Consider the following 19563-nt stretch of genomic DNA (forward strand, 5'->3'; position numbering starts at 1 on the left):
CGCAGCTGATCTTTCACCTTTTAATGACAGTATCATGCAAAGCAAAAAATCAAAACTAAAATAGTAGTAAAACCAGTATTCGTTTCTTTATTCCACGAAACATAATTACGGTATGCAGTATTGTTAATCATACTAAACAAAATCACAACAGTAGCCTATGTCCTACAAAGGTTTAAAATGATCACATGATAGGATACACAATTACGCATAATTGTTGGCACTTTTAATGCCACGACAATTAAGAACCAGTTGACTTTAAACGTGGGTCACTGCGGAGTTCCGAGCACGGTCGTCAGTATCTGGAAAATCAATGATTACAATGGAGTAATGAGCACAAGAGACACCTGGACAAACCATGGCGATTAGAAGCGTAATCGGCAACGGTTTTATTGCAAGTAGTGCTGCAACTAGCGATCTAACTCTAAGTTTCTTGCATGCTTTACCGCTATACGTGGAAAAATGTGACAATTAAAATCAAAACTTTTTGTTCAACCATCACTAGATGACGCACCAGATGCTGATGATCGCAAAGTGCTTTGGTTTGAAGAACTTGACGTTACAGAGATGACGTCATCGTGGGCTTGAATTCCGGCAGAGGTTGTGGGAACTTCAGGAAGTGCTCTTCCGTCTGTGACGAAAACACAACTCATACACCAATCCTAATTATCTGGTATATCTTATTGACTCATACCAGCACTTCGGTTATTTTGAGTGTTGATTGCGTTTCTTGGCAATTGATAGTTTCGCAACGGTGGTCGTCTCGAACCCCTGTAAAAAGTTACAAATGAGGCGATATTGCGTATAGAAGATTACCGTTGAACACTTGTTACGGAATTACACTTGCCTCGTAGGAATGCCGGGCTGAAATGGCAAGTTATAGACGTATTCGTATTCATTCTCTTCGTCGCTTTCAGCACTCTCTTCGGCGCTTCCCCGGTCGCTGTTTAACTCTTGATGTTCTTTCATCTTCTCCGACAAGAGGAAATCGTAATGCTTCTTACAAACCTGCAGCTTTTCGTTCCTCTTTTGTAGTTTCTGTAAACAGTTTTAGTTTGCATGGACTTCGACATATGTACACGGTAATGTATAGGTCTAATCTCGGCATTTTACTTTCGCCGTGGGCAAATAGGCTTAGATGAAAAATATGAACCACACCTTGGTTAAACTGCTTGAATTACTTAGAGCAAAGTGTTAAATGTTTCTATCGCAGACGTGGTAAGTTCTCCAAAATATTTGTGTCGTTTTAAAAAAACTTTTCATGATATTCTTTCCACAGTTTGTAACAAACTTAACTCTGACTTTAAAAAAAGTCCCTACATTTTATCTTCTCTAGAAGGCATATGGGGAAGGCCCCGTGTTGTTTGGTAAACCGTGACGGCATGGATTATGTTACCTCCGTTTGCGTACCACTTCTATATTTTGCAACGAATATTTGCAATATTTTAACTGCAATGTTTTATGAGAAAACATCTACTTCTGACCTTTGCTTTTTGGTTCGTCAGTTTTAGGCAATTTTTCAGTGATTCCATTGCAAACTGGTAATTCTGTAAAATATGAAATTATGAAAAATGGTCGCCAAGCACTGATTATTAAAAATACAGTTATTGAAGATTTAAATTGCTCTATAGTGTTATAGTTCGAACGTGACAATGGTTGAAAAGTATAATATTTCTTCACGGCTCTATTACCGCTATTTGGCTTCCTTGATATAAACGCTATAACCATTTATGCATCAAACATTTAATTAAGGCACTGTTTAGATTCTAACTGTATAATAATAACGGTATATGTTTGTTTTGAAAGTTACCCAAAATACTTTATGTCGTAACGTCATTTACCTTTACATCGTCTTCTAAATTTTTGATCATGTCCTTGGATTGGTCAATGTTTCTTTGAAGGTTCTACATTCAAAATGAGACCATTGTTTTAAGTTTTAAAGGTTTTTTTAAACGGTATTTGGTATTTTATAGGTGTTGCACTTGAACAAACGTGTTACCTGTATATCAATCTTTGCAACCTTTCTCTCATTTTCCAAAACAGAAATCCTTTCTTGACTTTCCTACACAAAATTAGTAGATAGCAGCAAAAATTGCATTATTTGTTGGTAAATTTCATTTGGGTCATATAAATGCAGGCTATACGTGTATATGATCAATAGGATTAATGAATAAACGATAAACTATAGCAAAATATGACCTTTTATTTGAAACAAAATTTCAAAAAAGTTGGAAATATATTGATGAGCTTTTATTTTGCAAAAAAATACATAATTCCAGTCTTGGCTGTGTATACAATTAAAATTTTTGAATTGGTTTTAGCATTTCCATCAGGAAGTTTTGCAAAGTTTAAACAAGGATAAAAGCTTAGCAAGTGACAAACCTATCTTGCTAAATCTATGATTCGACTCATGTTTGTTGTGAAACTTACTCGTTCACTTGCTTGAAGCTGACTCTCAAAAGAAGTTACTTTTCGTTCAAATTCTCCGATTTTTCTGCGCAACATCTGCAAGAAAATTTGAATAAAAGATTAAACGCAATAATACTCAGTAGTTTAGCGTGCAATCTACCGCTCAGAATCCTTTCTTAATATTTGGTTTTACGTGAATTGTGGCATCCTGTGAAGTTGACTCAGTAAAAAACCTTCTTACTTACGTCATTTTCATTTTTAGCCCGATCTGTCATTCGTTCCTGTTCGTGACTTTGCTGTTTCCACGCCTAAAAAGTAAACATAGATAAAGAAGTTTTCTCAAAAGTAAATGCAAATTTCGAACTCTCATTTCAAAGTACAAGAAAATTACCTCTATTTCGCGACCACTTGCCGCTATTTCCTTTTGCAGGTCAACAATCTGCTCGCTCTTGGCCTGAACGTAAGAATAAATTTTGCTTTAGCGACATAAAAATCCAAAAACTACTTAACGTTGTAAATATGGAAATTGTTAATCTAATGACACCGTTTTTATAAAAAACAAAGAGGCGTAGATAGATCACCTTGTCTTTATTTTCGAGGACTTTCTTTTGTTCAGAAATCGATTTCAAAGTTTCTGCTATGTATGGTGCTTGTAGTGAAATTGCTTGTATGTTCTTAACAATAGTAAATAGTTTATTTTTAAATTCTGTTTTAAGACTTAGTATATATTGGCCTGCTTTTTAAAGGATATTGTGCGTCTTTTAATCAAAGGCGCCATAAAAACATTATAAAAATATTCTTACCACAATTAGGTTTGAAAAAGTGTCCACAATTCCATTGCAATCGCCTCCATCAGTTGCTGATGTCACTGCTTGCTGAGCCATTTTTAGGCTAAATAACTTACTGCGCTGTATAATATTCCAAAAGACCGAACCTGCAACCTGCTGCAAACTTGTCCGCTGCCACTGAATGTTTTTGTTGATGTCAGACAAAGAAATCTTGGTTGGAACAAGGCAGCCGCTGATAAGGAAGTGAAACCTCACCCCTGTCACAACTCACCGATTCCATGATCTGTGCGTGACGGTGACTTTCAGCGGCGTTCGACAGATGTGTTTTTGCTCATAAAATGCCTTTTGAAAATTGCACGCATTGACTCCTCTTCTGTCTGACATTTACTTTAACTTTGATTCAAAGTTGACGAATAAAGAGAAACTTGAGCGAAAGAAAGAGACTCGTGAATTTTTCCGCATAACAGCGAATAATTTTTCACATTTTTTCTGTGAACACTCAAAAATGATCATGGTCTGCTTTTTTCCCCAACTTGTCTTCTCCGAAACGTGACATCAAAAAACAACAACGTATGCAAAAGCTATGTATGCATTGTTAGTTATCACCTACACGGCTAGTCACATGCTCTGCGTTTGCTCTTCAAACTATTAATAATCTTTTATTTCTTCACTGGTGCGCAGTAAAAACAACGTTCCTCATTATTCACCAATACAAACACCAGTCCAACTTACAAAGAACCAAATGCAGAATGAAAAGTAAAACTCTTGTCCATAAAGCCATAGCGTAACCAACTATAATTAAAGTGTGAGATAAGAAATTGTTGGGCAGCTTAACAATCTTCGGGGGGAGTTGTGGGTAAATGCGTAAACCGTGTACGTGTGTAGTAAACTTACTAAAAACAATAAAAGGCGGCACAAGTGGCATATCGATAAATTACTAATACCAAACACGCCGTCACACATTGTGTACAAAAATGGTCGCAACAATACGGGTGGAATACATCTTATTATACACCTAAAAATACATCATGAAATACATCTAACAATACGTTTGAAAACATATCAAAGTGCAATTCTACACTAACACGCTTTTCAGCATGGTTAATACACAAAGAATCAACAAACGTGAAATTTGGTGACATACTTTGTTTGTTATTCGTTATTTTACAGATGCACATTTAACGGTTAATATAGATAATTCAATGATGTCGTTAGGTACAAGCTGCAATGAGCAAAATTTGCTAATCACAGATCATAAACAAAGCAAAGCAACATAAAACATGTATAAACGTTGTAGTTGTACTGATCAGAATACATACATATATAAACGTTGTAGTTGTACTGATCAGAATTTACACTAATTTGGAAATAACGTTAAACTGAAAAAGCAACGCAAGCCACTGTGGAATCGACCAGGCTATTTGTTTCGGAGCGATTGTTGGTTTCTGAAAAGATAATAAACGTCAGTGAGATTCAGCATAAAATAGAGAAATGAACGGATACATTCAAACACTCAAGAGGCCAACTGACCGAACGTAGTGTATGGCCAGTTCACACACACACACACATGCATAGGCTATATATATATATCAATAAGCTTCAGACAGGTAATACAGCCTGTGATGCGATGTGTGTTTGTGTGTATTTGTGTATATGCTCATACAGCTTACTTTACGTTCTATACCAGTCGTTTGTTCGATTAAATTTTTGCTTATGCATGGACTTATACATAAGTATATTAGTATATACTGTATCTTGTAACGTATGCTTACACAGATACTATGACTGCATGCGTACAACAATGGACAGGTTTGGGTCAAAATGAGCTTTTCACATCCGACAACGGAATAAATGATATCTCAGTTTGTGCAAATATTACAAACCATCGCTGGATGGCGTAACAGCTGTCGGTGACTGCCAAAAACTTCGGTTTGAGAAACTCGAAAGTGAAGAAGTGACGTCATCGTGGGCTTGGGCTCCGGCAGATGTTATTGGGGGGTCCGGTAGTGGTCTTCCGTCTGTGACAAAAATTGTGTAGTTTATTACTAAGCGGCATCGGTCCTTGTTATGCTGGACCAGCACCAGATACTCCAGAGGCTGCTTTTCAAATATCGGTTAACTTTTAAAGCAAGTTTTATAAATTGCGTCTTGCTTCATTGATAAACCTTTCTATCAAGTCAGCTGACTACAATAAAGATCACCCAAGTATGACGTGTACATGCCTTGACCGTTCATTGTGTTTCTTAAAGAACGCCGGAATCTCGAAGACAGCCGTCTTGAACGTCTTGATTGCCTGCAACAAATTACAAGCGGTCTTACTTAATAAGCTTTCAGACGTGGTCGTTTGTGGATTTTGTGAATTTATTGATCCAAAGTATTTGCCTCATGGAAGCGCCGCGCTGAAATTGGACGTAATCGTACTCATTTTCTTCATCTTCTTCTTCATCATTGCTTTCATCTTGCTCTTCACTGCTGGAATCTTGCTCTTCTTTCATCATCTCCATCAAGAGAAACTGGTAGCGCTTTTTGGATTTTTTCAACTCCTTATTTTTTTGCTTCATTCTCTAAAAAAAGAAACCAGGTTTTTTAACTTATCCGCCGTGGTGTAAAAGCTGGTGAATCCCCGAAGCTTTGCTTCCCTCGGGGATGCATTTGTTCGTGCAGGTTGGATGCGAATCGTTTTAACTCGATCGCGTGCAAAGGTGTTTTCGTCTTATTGTTTAGACCGATTCGCAAATATTTTATACAAATATTATACAAATATTTTAACCACCTTTGAACTCTGTCTCGTCAACTTCAGATCGTGGTTTAGCAATTTCGTATCAAGTTCATCGATCTGCAAAATGCATAAGAAATAGCACATTTCATCGTGCTTATTTGTGTGTTTCCAAGAGCTTTTAACAGGCGTTTGTCTTTTTTCGTAACGTATAGTAAACTTTACCTTTAGTTGTTCTTCCAAGTTTTTAATGATGTTTTTCAAATCGAAAACATTTTTTTGAAGGTCCTAAAATAAACAAAATTACAACATTTGCATTACAAATGCCTATAAAAGAATAGTTTATGAACCAAACATAATCTTTTCAAGTTAAAACAGAAATACGTTCATACCTGTTTTTCAGTCTCCAAAGATCTTTTCTCATTTTCCAGAGCAACGGTCTTTTCCACTTGCGCCTATTGGTTAAAGAGAGAAACTAAGTTGATTCAAAATAAATTACCTTTGAACATTCTTAATATTTTACAGTAAAAGCATTTACTACAAGCAATAATCCGTATGCTATCTATAGTACTTACTGTAAAACCGTTTTTCACTGAATGGTTTTAAGTAGACCACTGGTTCCCAACGGGAACCACACTTGGAGCGGGAACCGTTGGCTTAAAATCTTTAGAGAGGAAAATTTGGCCGAGGAAGCAAATGGAGAAAGATAATAAAACTGGGCAGGATTTTGGGCTTATTGCTTCTGCGACCGTATCGTATTACTATTGTAACTGTTTACCAGTCAAAACGCTTACTCGGGTCGTGGTTACATTCTTAAATTGGCTAAATGCATATTATTCGTTTAGTGAAAAAATTTTCGCCAAGGTTTTAGGAGCATTTTTACTCGTTTAAGATTTGCGAGTAAATTTTGCCTTTCTTTATGACATCTCAATGTATTAAATGTTATTGCAAGTTTATGCTGACAAGGCAACAATTGGAAACAGTAAGAGAATAGTATTTAAAAAAGCGTTAAGAACAACTGGGGTAGACTCAGACGGTGTAAACTGTAAACCCTTTGTGTATATTTGCGGCCAGACGACACTTACATAGCGTCAGCATGCGATGCTATCTGTCTGAAATTCCTGTAATGATTTTGCTGATCCGCCTCGGGTGTTTATATTTATGAAAAGTTGCGTAAAATATAGAAATTCTTGAACAGTAATATTTTGAAAATCGTTTTGTTTGAAAAAAAACAAGGCTCCTACTTGAAGATCGTTTTCCAGTTTGTTGATTTTTGGTCCACTATCTTCTATTTTCTTCTGCAATGTCTGTTCAGTGTATTAAAACACGCAGATAAAATATCATGTACACCTGACACAACTTTTGTCATATTTCAAACCATCTTAGCACCTCACTGCTGTATATATACCTTGTATTCATTTTCTAGATGTTTGTTTTGGTCCAGCAGAACTTGCAACTCTTGTTTTGCATCTGGTGCTACTCTTGAAATTTGATCAAAACTCTTCAAACAAATAAAATAGAATATTATTTGGTTGTAACCAGGACACCAGGGTAAACAAAAACTACATGTTAGATAAAAACAGAACAAACATTTACGGAGTTACTTATATGTGACTTTGCAATTAAATTTATCAATCTTATAACTAATTAAAGCTTTTTTATTTCTGCCTATAACGTGCCAAAATTTTATCAAAATTTTTCAACACTTAGGAGAATAATTAGTGTTTGGTCGCTATTTTCACCATTGCTGTGTTCACAAATCTTCGCAATGCCTTTGCTGGTGTACCATGTCATTAGTCTTACTGGCCTGTTGTTTTGCCATTTATCAGAATAAGAAGTAAGCTAGTTTAAAATTTGGTGACAAAAGATATGTACAGTATTTCCTTTTCTTGTCCTTTGTAGTCATGTAATTCGTATTTTAGTAATGCAGGAAGTATTTAGATCAGATGCAATATCTATTTCCAAGTCTATGCTTTGGTCCTGGACTTTTCATTAAAAATTAGCCCTAACTATATCGTTCCAATGATTTCAAGCTACAATAATTTTTGCTTTCGAATGCTTCCTGTATACTGACGCTAGAAACATACAAGTTGTACGACAGTCGCTCGCGGAAAATGTGGTAACTTCAGATATTTTCAAAGAATAATGCATTTACGCCACACATAAGTTTTAAAACAAATATGTGTGTATATTTATGCGTGTTTCGTCCAAAACAGCTAGTAACGTAAGAAATCTTCACCTTAAGCAATATGTTAAGGTTATGGAAACCCGGTCTGCCATCTTGTCCGTCTGGTCCTGAGGAAACTGATTGCTGGGCCATTTCATTAAACAATTGTTTCTCTATTCCGGAAAACTATATCTACAACAATCGATGTTGTCAACCTTTTTACCTTGAACAGTTCCAAACGCTATCAGCTGATTCCGCCCATTTCAATGAGTGCTTAAAACGGATTCGGTTTGGACCCACCCATTGTGACTCTCTCGATTTTGGCGAAGAGAAAAAAGCACGTCAGATTTGAAACGCGCTTGCTTCGATCCGACTAAATGTGATGAGAGTTTTTGACCACGCCCGGATGGATCTTAATCTTTGTGCATACCTACGAGGATTATATCTATTTGGTTGCATTTGGCGATGTTATGAGTGGTAGCTATATTTATATACGATGATACGTGTAATATGTCAAAGGTCGATTGAATTCTTCTCAAACTACTTACTTGAACAATTCATTTTACGCAAGAAAAGCAAAAAAATTACTTTTAAAATGTCTTTTTTCTAAGTGACACGCCTTGACGACAGTTCTATTTACAACATACAGTGTGTACTTGTTATATATACGCTCCAATGTAAAATATAAAATGTTTGCAACAAATTCGATGGCATTTTGCAACTGCCATTTTTTAAAGATGTATAATATAACTATAAGACAACGTATCTATAGGAAAAATGATGTTGCTCTGAAAAACTAGTAAACTTCTTATGAAATGTACGATCTTACGTATGAATTAATAATAATAGTAATTAATAACCCATACGCTGTTGCATGTAAATAAAGTAGAAAAGTAGGTTATCGAAAAGACGGCAAACAAAACAAGATACACCAATGCACAACTAACTAATCTATGCAACAACAGAAAAACCACAAGTGAATCAGAAAAGAAACAGTAGCAATGGAGCGAACAGCAAACAGTACGCTTTCTGTAGGTTTGCTTTAAAACATTAAATAGTGGAATTATAATTAATAATTATAATAATAATTTTAATTAATAATGAGCCGTTGTGTACTATTACATCACAAAGGCAGTTTTGCAGTTGGTCAAATTAGTGAAGGTGCATCTCTGACTACAGCTATCGTCTGCTCACGTGGAATAACGACCTTATGGACAAATAAAAATAAATGGATTTTTGTAATAATTGGATTTCGTTTTATGGACCCCTTAGGCTTAAAGCATCTTCTCGGATCCCTTAGGGGTTTATGGACCCCAGGTTAAGAAAGGGAGGAATCCGTCAGTTTCCAAAATAGAAAAACAAGCAGTGAAATGATCTCAAAGTAACGCAAACAATTTATACTAATTAGTAATGATTTATGCAATGATTAATGTAAAGGATGTGATTAGCGAGTAAATAAAGCTGCTTTAAAGCGTTTCCGACTTGCGTATTGATGTCGGGGCCGACAAGCGACGATTGGGCGTGGGTGGGCCTGTAAATGAAACAATATTATGATTGATTGATGCTTTTTATTTTGATGCAATGAGGATATATCAGTTAAGAAACGTATTGATGATGCGCACGTTCTCACGTCTTCACGTACATGGAAGTTTTAAGTACGTCGTTTTTCATCAAAGAATGTTGACAAGGCATTTGATAAAAGTCAAAAGTACTCGCCTTGATTTGAAAAGCTAAACGTCGAGCTTTGATCTCTCAGCATTTGAACCTGTACCGAGCCTTCTGAAGAGCTTGATTCTAAATCACCGCAAGGTTGCTCCGCGCCCTCTCTCGTCCTGGGATGTCGAAGAACACGTGGTGGAGGTAGAGAGGGAAGCGGTGGTTCTGAAAAAGTGTATGACGTGTATGTGTATGACGTGTATGACGAAAATTTAACTTTGTATCATTCACGTGGTGCCATTACGAAGATCAAATCACTTTCATCACCATCATCACCATCATCATATGACAAAAACTTCATATCATTAACATTTCGTCTAATAGAGCCTCATGCTTACTTTCATTACTTGACTGTGGCGTGGGAAGGGTTTTACACCTTTGCGATGTCCTGATAAAAACATACAAATGTCACAGTATAGTTTAAAAATGCAATGTAATAATATCAATTATTTTGATAAACATAAATATGTTTCTTTCAGTATTGCTTGTTTTACAGCAGCATAAAATTATTAAAATTCCATTTGTTGTCTGCAAGAGATTCAGACGTTGGCTTTAACCTGAATTTATTGTTTGAAAGCACTAAGTATAACGCGCACATATTCTGAAGGCAAAATGTAACCCCTTGGGGAATCCCCCAGGGAAATTTAAAAAGTTTCACATCGTTTGCGAGTTGCGTAGCTTTTTGCTTAACCAATGACGGAATGTGCCATTTTGAGTGGGTTTTGTTCACTCTCGTTCTCTTTTATTCTTATTTTGTGCGCGTATTCAGCTAGAAATTTGCAATGCTTTTGCCCACACAGGAATAAAAAAAAGCAGTGCTTGTACTTACCTCCAAGAACTGTCCCGTTTGAAAAAATTTTTTGGTCTGGTCTCTCCTGATGCGCAACTTTCTGCTGCTGCTTGGTCGACGTTAAGTTGAACGTAATAGGAGTTTGGATCTTCGTATATGTCATCTTCTATGTCGTCTTTATCTTCGCATTGTCCTAAGTGCTCTAGAAGTACATTGTGTGTCAGCTTGTGCAAATGGATGAGGTCTTTAAACGCCTTGCTATGTCTGCTTTTGCCCTGCGTACAAAAGAAATTACCCGAATGAGGGACAGTGACAATATGCACTCGATACAGCTTGTTGGGAAATTAAATTATGCACAATATTCGGGTCAATTTCTTACTGTTTCTTTCTTCTCAAAGTTTTTGCGAAGTATTTCATTTTCCTTCTGTAGTTGGTTTCTTTCTTGGCAAACTCTTTGACATTTCTCGGCAAACTCCTTCAAATTTCAGAACTTTTAGCTTACAGTTGTGCATATAATTAAAAATGCTTGTTGCATGTAGCCACATAGTTTTGTTTCATTACTGTGTGATGATATTATAATTAATGTAATATACGGGTTAAATAAGATTTGGAAATCTCGTCTTCAAGGATCGAATCAGCGAAGCGTAACACTGCGTCATGATAACTTCCCGTTATAACTTGTGCTATAAAATTTCGTGTTGCCCTTTTTTGCATGCGTTTAGCTTGTTGTATAAGTTTTTCATTAGCGTTTACTATTATTACTATTAGTATCAGTAATATTATGCAGTTGACAATAAGAAAAAAGTCTACCGAGATCAATGCTGTGAAATGGACGTCTTTATGCTGTTGATGTGCCAATGTTCTGTTTAAATGTAATCGTTCAAAGAAGAATTAATATAATCAGTTTATACTTTATACAGTTGTCTTTCTTGTGAAAACTACTGTTGAATTCAATTTGAAGAAGTTCAGTGTCAAGTTAGACAACTTCGTTGTCACCTTCACAAGACAATAATTCATTAAGGTGAACAATTAAGTCTAAGGTTGAGAAAAGCAGACAACGACCTTATGACACTCATATACCATCGACCGCAATAAACAATTCAACAAGCAAACATTGTAGTGAAGTGGGTCAACCCGTCAAGTTCAACTACCATATACACCCATTCCATTACAAGTGTGATTGATCTTAGTATACTTTTTGCTTACTGTCAACTGCATAATATTACTGATACTAATAATAATAGTAAACGCTAATGAAAAACTTATACAGCAAGCTAAACGCATGCAAAAAAAGGCAACACGAAATTTTATGGCACAAGTTATCAAGGGAAGTTATCATGACGCAGTGTTACGCTTCGCTGATTCGATCCTTGAAGACGAGATTTCCAAATCTTATTTAACCCGTATATTACATTAATTGTAATATCATCACAACTGCTTAATCAAATACTTTGAATAAATTTGTGATTTTACTTTTTTCTCTTTGGTTAAAGCTTCGACTTTGACTTTGAACGCCAATAATTCCTTCTCCAGATCTTCCATTCTATTTCAAGTAATTTATTCCAAAATTTATGAGTATAGGCCTATTGTCAATATCTGTACTTAACATCAAAAGCCTGAAACTCAATGAAAAAGAAGTGAAGTGCGATTTTTCAAGGTCAGAACAATTTTAACTCTGCCGTTCCATTGCAACACATCCGCTTTTTGTCACTTAATAACTGTGAAGTTTAATTATTAACAGCCACCTTAATGTATGTAAGATGGATCGAACACTAAAATATTAATACAAAATGACCCTCTGCAGTAACTAAACATTGCAACGTTTTAGTTGACTCAAATGCGTCCAAAATTTCCTGACTTATTTATAAGACTAATGAGAGAGAGCAAACCACTTTATTCGTTGCAATCTTTTAGCTGTGCATTTCTTCTTCTTCTTCATTATGATTATCTTCAAAGCCAAAGTGTATAGGCTATGCCAAAACGAATCTTTTTCTTTTGTTTTATTTAAGGAAACAACGGCATGTGGTGGTTTTTGCGTTAACGGTTCCCCATTAAGGAATATATAAAATTTGACGATTAAACATCAACAATTGTTTAAATCCGTATTAAGATGATGTCATAGACAGTTAAAGCTTAACTGGGGTGACCGGAGACATGTCCGCCCAATTTTTGAGCAACTATCATAGCATATCACAATTGGAACTGTATTCTGTAAACTGCCAATGCATATCACACCAAGTTTGTCCTGTCTAAAGCTTTCTAGCAAACTAGGTCCCTGTCTGGAAGACTACCGCAGAGTTGTTTTTCTGCGCCTTACGTAAATGTAATAAACTCAAAGCAAACCAGCGCAAATAAGCAAAATATTATTTTGCAGTTACTATTTGTTTATTAGGTAATAATCTGTTCCTACTTCAGCTATCAAAGATTTAATGAACTTTGGGGCAGCCGATTGCTTGTTTTCACTAACTGGGTTTTGTGCATTTTCTGCGTTGCCGCTGATATTTTCCGCTTCACTCTAGAAAGATTAGGCCTATATGTTCAGTGAAATTAGGCCCAAATCACGCATGGCTTTACGGGCAATTGTACATCAGACAACCGAGGCTAAGAATAATAAAATGTTAGCAATTTACCGCAAAACGATTAATTACAGCAGCATAGAGTATACTGTCAGTAACTACTGTACAAGTTCTTCAAACAACTTCTCGAGAGTTTAAACTAAACACTCGCCTTGTCCAAGAACATTACAGTCCTAAATACTAAATGAGTCTGCACCCACAAAGACATACATCTGTTACGTCACAATTCTATCTACAGGAGACTTCCCGCGCTTACGAGGAGCGAGCATAGTGATAGTCAAACGGTTGATTTCCTAAAGTACAAGAACAAGTCACATGTGAAAAAATAAAAGCATCAGTTTCTTTTAACTTCTGGTGAATCGAAATTCAGGCGAATCAAAGTAATTTAATCTTCGGTTACAAAGGAAGGCAAAGATGGAATCCCCAGTACACACCCTGATAAACCCATTAAAGGTGCAATCTTAAAAGAAACGACGCTTTTTGCTTGTGTGAGGAAAGGCGTAAACAAGCCATGTAACAATTGTGTACATCAGACAAATTCAAAGCGAAGCATATGACCAAAACTTTAAAAACGTTTGGTTAATATACATAACATGCATGTTAAGTACAGAAGAATGTGTACATATAGGCCCACTCCATTGCTAAACAAAAGTATGTTTAAGAGTGAATTGCAAATGTCACACTGTTTTCACGTGAATGGTAAAACATACAAACTGGGTTTGCAGAATCGACAGATATAAATCTATAATCATGTACTACAAAATTATTTGTGCCAAGGTGTACAATACAAACACCGCATGACGCACCTAAAACTCAAAAAAGTTGTACCAAATTATGCTAAGACATGCTTATTGTAGTAAGAAGCATACATGTCGTGACACATGTTGTAAGACCGTGACACATATAATTTTCTTTATTTATTAACTTTATTTAAAAAAAAATAAAAGATGCAATTTGTTTGTTTCTTTCAGGTTCGATACTAAACAGACTTCTTTTACACAAAAAATTACAAAACACTAGAAAGTAAGTTGCTTTTTGATGGCATTGCATCAGACGAGTTAAAAAAATCACTTTCGCTTATTGGCAAGCCCATGCAATAAATGAGAAAATGTTGTTGTAAAATACAGTAGATGTTAAAACGATCCTGAAAAACGTTTTGCGAGTGTCGATCGAGAACGTTGGGCTGCAAATCGAATGAAAAAGCAGTTTACTTTGATGCAATGTTTACATTTCGCTCAATAAATATTTTGCCTGGAAATACCAAATCTGTGGGTGAAAAGGAAAAACATCCCAAATGAACCGACAATACAATAGGACAACCATAATATCAAAAGCAATGAAGACCAACCTTCGTTTGGAAAACTAAATGCAGCAGTTTCATCTCTCAGCCTTTGCGAACTTACTGAGCTTTCGATAGAACTGGACTCCACATCATCACGAGGTTGAGCCGCATCGTCTCTCGTCTTTTGATTTTGAAGAACGCGTGGTGGCGGTAGAGAGGGAGGCGTCTGATCTGTGAAAGTTTATGTGACAAAAAGTTACATTTTGGTTCTTCGTGTACGGCCCGCTCATAAACACTTCATACTGTCGTCTTACATCACAGTAACGACACATCATTGAAACGTTGACCATAAAGTTAAAGCCTTACTTTTGTTTTTGAATCTTTGCGAGATCCTGATGAAGAAAAGGCAAAATGTTAAATTTAACTAATATTTTTGTTTGTTACTGTTTCACCTGAAAAAATTGTGAGTTCAAATCTACTTTTCACAGTTTTCTCTTAACCCAACTTAAAAGTTATAACATAGTAACCTGAACCTAACTTATAACCTCTAAAACTTCCTCCTAGTCTAAATCTAACTTCAATTAAACCCCACTAACACGTTATGTGCCCATCCTCCTAACGGTCAAACCTAACCGCCTGTTTTAAAAATGTGCTGCGTGACCTACACATACGATGAGGTGAAATATAGTTGCATTCAATTCTTTCTAGTTTTGTGCGACGGTTTTACACGCATTTTAAACTTTAATGCTATTTGATTATTGACTTATTGAAATACATTACAAATTACTTGTTTATAATAGATCTTTATGCGTTTAATGTTTTTAATCTAAAAGAAATGTTGACAATACGAAACATCCTACATAGGTTGAGCCCGCGTTATCTGTGGGGAAATTCCCGCGAAAATGTAAAAGCTGACGTCATTGCTTAGGCCCGATAGATTGCGCAACGTCGGTGAAATATCCAGTTTTTAACATACTTTCTGTGTCTTGACTCTGTTGTGTGTATGTTGTTGGATTTTACTATGCTATTGCATGAACATACACGGGCTCAAAAATGTTGATAAAACTGACCTCCAATAACTGCTCCGATTGAAAACATCCTTTGGTCTGGTATCGTCTTCCGATGATTCACACTCTGCTGTCACTGGATGCTCAAACATCAAGCCGACGTATGCATCTGGGTCTTCGTATAGATCATCTTCTATGTCGTCATAATTACATTGTCCTAAATGATTTAACAGCACGTTGTTGGTCAGCTTGTGGACATGCATGAGATCTCTAAACGCCTTGCTCTGTCGTTTTTCGTTCTGTAAACAATCATGAAAGTGGCTTCCAATCATATACACTTCTGCCTTTGAATTATGAAGACAAAGTTGCACAATGCAGTATGCTCGATCATAAATTTATTACCAATTTTCTGCTCTCGAGGCTTTTACGAAGTGTTTCATTTTCTCTTTGAAGTCTGTCAACTTTCTCAGCATTTTCCTTTAAATGGAAGCATCTATTAAAACGTTTAAGAGCCTACAGCAATGAGCAAGCTTATTGGAAAATTATACCAACATTTTCGTTGATTATAGATTTGTGTAATTATTCACAGCGTTCCTGGATCCAACCTCATGTTTACTTTTTTCCTAATCTGTTTTGCAAGTTTGGATTCAGATTTTTACCTGTCTCTCTGTTGTTAAAGTTTCGACTTCGATTTTCAGTTTTAAAACTTCTTGCTGCAGACTTTCCATTTGCTCTGTTGTAAATTTCCACACTTTGCCAAGAATGACATGTAGGGTGGCTTGGTATCAAAATTCTGTGATGCAATAAGCCAAGAAATAAGCAATTAAGCAAATAAGCCTTTTCCTGCTAGTTAAAGCAACATTTAAGCAGTATCCGCTGTTACAGCTTCTTTAACAATCAATTTGTAATAAGCTGTATACATTTTTTATTTGTAAAAAACTATATTTCAGCTTGTCTAAATCTTACAAAGCGATGCAGACCTCCTTTACAGATCCCGAGCAGCCTTCATTGTTTTTTTTTCACTTTGACTTAGCAGTATTCTTAAAAGCTATTTCCTTCTATCATAGTCGTTTAGGGTTAGTCATACTACAAACAAAAACGCGACAGGAATATTTTCACAATACTTGACTCTATTGATTTAGGACGGAAAGTAAATAAATCGCTCCAAATTTTGTGACTTGTTTTTTTTACACCAGTGTAGAGGGTATTGGTTGAACATTACCAACTCTGTCATCTGTTGTACTGTAATAAATGTTTTTTTTATTCATGGACCGTGTTGTTTTGTTTGAGTTTAAAAAACTGTGGCGAGTTCTAACTAAGTAGCTAAATTTCTTCTAAATTGTTTGAAATGAAACTGTTTTAAAGATATTATTAACATAGTTTACTTATGGTAAAAGTTTTCTTCAAGGGTTTATGATGTTGTTGAGAATACGGGTTTGGAGATTGAAGTATATACTGGCAAAAAGCCATTTCAACCCAGGAGGAAAAAAGACTCAAATTATAGAAGTATAATGCCGCAAAAACACAAAATTTGTTACGCTTCAAATGTTTAATGACGTATAAGGTTAAAGGTCGATTAGAAAAATTAAAAATTGACTATCAGGCAACTGAATTTTCTTGGTTGCCTTTTCATCTTTAACCAACTCCGCCTTTACTCGCAAGGTATGTGAATGTACGGTAAGCGCAAATATCACAAAGGTTAAACAAAGGTGCTCAACATACCGTGACCTTGCAATACCAAACTACTGTATTGCGGTACGTTTTTGGTTAAGTTTGCCAATAAGCGTAGGCTAGCATTGTTAACACCAGGAAGCAACGACGTATACAATGTATCGGTAACTATCAGTAATTAGCCACACAACAAATTTTTTAGGTTTATTTTACGGCTGTTATTATTTCACCGAAACAAATCGTACATTCATAGTTGTTTTTCACAGGTGTCTGAATGACCTATTAAGTTAAATGTTATAACACAGTAATCTAAGCCTAAATCTACCATTCAATCTAAACCGAACTTCAGTTAAACTAAAATAAGTAAATAAATAACTAACATCAACTTTGCGTATGCTCATTCTCCTAACCTCTTAGGCCAATTTTTAACAATGGGTTGCGTTAGCTACTTGGGTTAAGTGGTCACTCACTTATTTCTCGCTCTGTAATCATTGGATATGCGCTTGAGCAAGTTTTACTTCTAAAGCCTTGAAAGGGTTTCAATAAGTTCTAAAAGGGAAAATGAACCTTAAAGGTTACGAAGCACAAATCTAAGCCCTATATAGAGCTATCCGAAAAAAACGTTGTTTAAAGCGCATATAGAAATTCGACGTGACCTTTTTTAATCCTTATTACGGTCATAAGCAAGGCCAGATAATCTTTCTTGCGGGATATGTTTCTCTACTACGCATGTTATGATGACATTGCTAGAAAAGTTCAATGGCAGTTGAAGTTAAAAGTTCAAGTTGATTAAAGCACACCATAAAATTATGAATATTTGGTGTGTTTATTGTTTTTGGTGTGTTTATTGCAATTACTGCGACTGGTTCTTGTTTTATATATTTTCAAGGATCTCTGATTCTTTGCAAAAATTCGTGATATAATTACTAAACATCGTCGAATCCATCAAAGAAAACTTTCTTCTCAACGCCATCTTGTATTGGGCGGCTATGGTATCTCTTCTGGTACATTATTATTTTTTTATACCTACCAAAGTAGATCACGTCATGAAACGAGCAGTAATGCCATGAAATGATGTGATTTACATCTCTAGAAAGATCTTGCAATGGTGTGCAGCAGAAAATTACAATTGGCCTCAAAGCAATTAAAACTTCTATATAATTTGTAAACTTCAGAAAAAAGTTCACAGCGTGTTTTTGTGCTAAGTGAGCGAGCGCGAGCGGAAGACCAAAAAAATCGTGAGCGCGCCGCATTTTGACAAATGATCACCGCTCGCGAGATCGCTTGCAATAAACGAGCGCGCTCGTGCCCAGCTTTGAAATGTCTCGTCTCCAATGTTTTTCCTTGTCCATCCAGCGATGTAAAGCACTATGAAGCCCTATTATTAACAATCTGTTGTCGTAACACGTCATTTACTCCTTTGCTCAAGACTGAATAACGTGTTTTTAAGAAATTTTAAATGTTCTTTGTTTCTGGGTTTATGGGTTTATTTGCAGCGCTAGTAGTGATCAGCAGTTTTGATAATATCACTATTTTCGTACAGGTTTCAAGCCTCACAGGTGTTGGAGCTTTTTTCTCGTGCATGCTATCAACAGCTAGTAAGGCAACTAATTTTCGTCCCCACCGCGCCAATGACTAAAAATGGAATGATTGCATGGACTGAAGCGAAATTTAAGCCTGGTAAGCTTTTTTCAGCTCGGCTGCCTCTTAAAAATGCTTAGCGTTATTTGTGGCTAACTTTGCGTTGCCTACATGGACCGTCTATTTTGTCCGGTTATTTGGCTTTATTGTTGGCAGTTGTACTTCTTTTTTTCCCGGGGCACTATGCAATAGGCAAAAAGTTTACATCCAATCACAACAAACAGTGCCATTTAGCGATACTTTCACGATCATCTAAGAAAACATGACCAATATAATTTTATCCATAAGACGATGTTTTTGCTAATTATGCAAAAATATGTCACAGAAAGTCTCCACGTGTTCTCTATATGGACAGCTGATGAAGTGTTTCTCTAAATCTTGTTATTTGTAACTTGTTAATTGGTAAAATTTATTAGGTAATAACTAGAAGATCTGTCGGTTGTAACCAACTTAACCTTGCTATAGTTTTTACTGTGAGCGCTTTTTTGTACACCTTCATTTAAGACACGACTTAGCAAACAAATTTTGCAGTTTAAGCACGTTTGACTAAACGGATTTCCGCAGTTTTGCTTACTGGCTACGTCCTGAGTTTGTTTCATGAAGCACCTATAAGTCGAAACTGAATTCATGCGGCTAGTAGACACGCTAAAATAAAGCTAGCCATCAACGATACATCCAATCTTTAATGTTAGAAGGTGTTGTAGCTTACACTGTACACTTGGTGGGAGTTACGACGCAGTAGCTTGCCCTGTGTAATAAAGTATCTTCGATGCTTAGCACATAATATCTCTCTAAAAACCTTC

At 36.0% G+C, this 19563-nt stretch overlaps 4 protein-coding genes across 6 annotated transcripts; all 4 read right to left on the bottom strand.

The window, feature by feature from the left end:
* Window positions 1–61: 61 nt before the first annotated feature.
* Window positions 62–3546, bottom strand: LOC143459099 (uncharacterized). Of its 2 annotated transcripts, none has more exons than XM_076956072.1 (12): window positions 3210–3546; window positions 2988–3080; window positions 2798–2860; window positions 2652–2714; window positions 2428–2502; window positions 1997–2059; window positions 1839–1901; window positions 1482–1544; window positions 845–1035; window positions 692–768; window positions 494–628; window positions 62–299 (listed from the first exon to the last, which is right to left on the bottom strand). In XM_076956072.1, exons 1-12 carry the CDS (start codon window positions 3288–3290, stop codon window positions 256–258), a joined length of 1011 nt encoding a protein of 336 aa, XP_076812187.1. In that variant the 5' UTR covers window positions 3291–3546; the 3' UTR covers window positions 62–255. The 2 variants fall into 2 exon arrangements, with proteins under 2 accessions (XP_076812187.1, XP_076812188.1); XM_076956073.1 differs by having other exon boundaries at window positions 512–628; window positions 3210–3534.
* A 291-nt stretch (window positions 3547–3837) lies between these two features.
* LOC143459101 (uncharacterized) lies at window positions 3838–8346 on the bottom strand. Its single transcript, XM_076956074.1, has 10 exons — window positions 8150–8346; window positions 7319–7411; window positions 7155–7217; window positions 6303–6365; window positions 6136–6198; window positions 5968–6030; window positions 5577–5758; window positions 5417–5487; window positions 5078–5212; window positions 3838–4639 (listed from the first exon to the last, which is right to left on the bottom strand). Exons 1-10 carry the CDS (start codon window positions 8228–8230, stop codon window positions 4569–4571), a joined length of 885 nt encoding a protein of 294 aa, XP_076812189.1. The 5' UTR covers window positions 8231–8346; the 3' UTR covers window positions 3838–4568.
* A 389-nt stretch (window positions 8347–8735) lies between these two features.
* On the bottom strand, window positions 8736–12197 carry LOC143460174 (uncharacterized). The gene is made up of 6 exons (XM_076957588.1): window positions 12057–12197; window positions 10963–11058; window positions 10623–10858; window positions 10132–10181; window positions 9794–9958; window positions 8736–9608 (listed from the first exon to the last, which is right to left on the bottom strand). Exons 1-6 carry the CDS (start codon window positions 12123–12125, stop codon window positions 9544–9546), a joined length of 681 nt encoding a protein of 226 aa, XP_076813703.1. The 5' UTR covers window positions 12126–12197; the 3' UTR covers window positions 8736–9543.
* A 1300-nt stretch (window positions 12198–13497) lies between these two features.
* Window positions 13498–17442, bottom strand: LOC143461159 (uncharacterized). 2 transcript variants are annotated; one of them, XM_076958970.1, is made up of 7 exons: window positions 16429–17442; window positions 16108–16241; window positions 15851–15925; window positions 15512–15747; window positions 14808–14833; window positions 14508–14672; window positions 13498–14342 (listed from the first exon to the last, which is right to left on the bottom strand). In XM_076958970.1, exons 2-7 carry the CDS (start codon window positions 16174–16176, stop codon window positions 14293–14295), a joined length of 621 nt encoding a protein of 206 aa, XP_076815085.1. In that variant the 5' UTR covers window positions 16177–16241; window positions 16429–17442; the 3' UTR covers window positions 13498–14292. The 2 variants fall into 2 exon arrangements, with proteins under 2 accessions (XP_076815085.1, XP_076815084.1); XM_076958969.1 differs by having other exon boundaries at window positions 16415–17437.
* Between the last annotated feature and the right edge of the window lie 2121 nt (window positions 17443–19563).

Source organism: Clavelina lepadiformis, chromosome 5 (genome assembly GCF_947623445.1).
Source record: "Clavelina lepadiformis chromosome 5, kaClaLepa1.1, whole genome shotgun sequence".
NCBI classification, from domain to species: Eukaryota; Metazoa; Chordata; class Ascidiacea; order Aplousobranchia; family Clavelinidae; genus Clavelina; species Clavelina lepadiformis.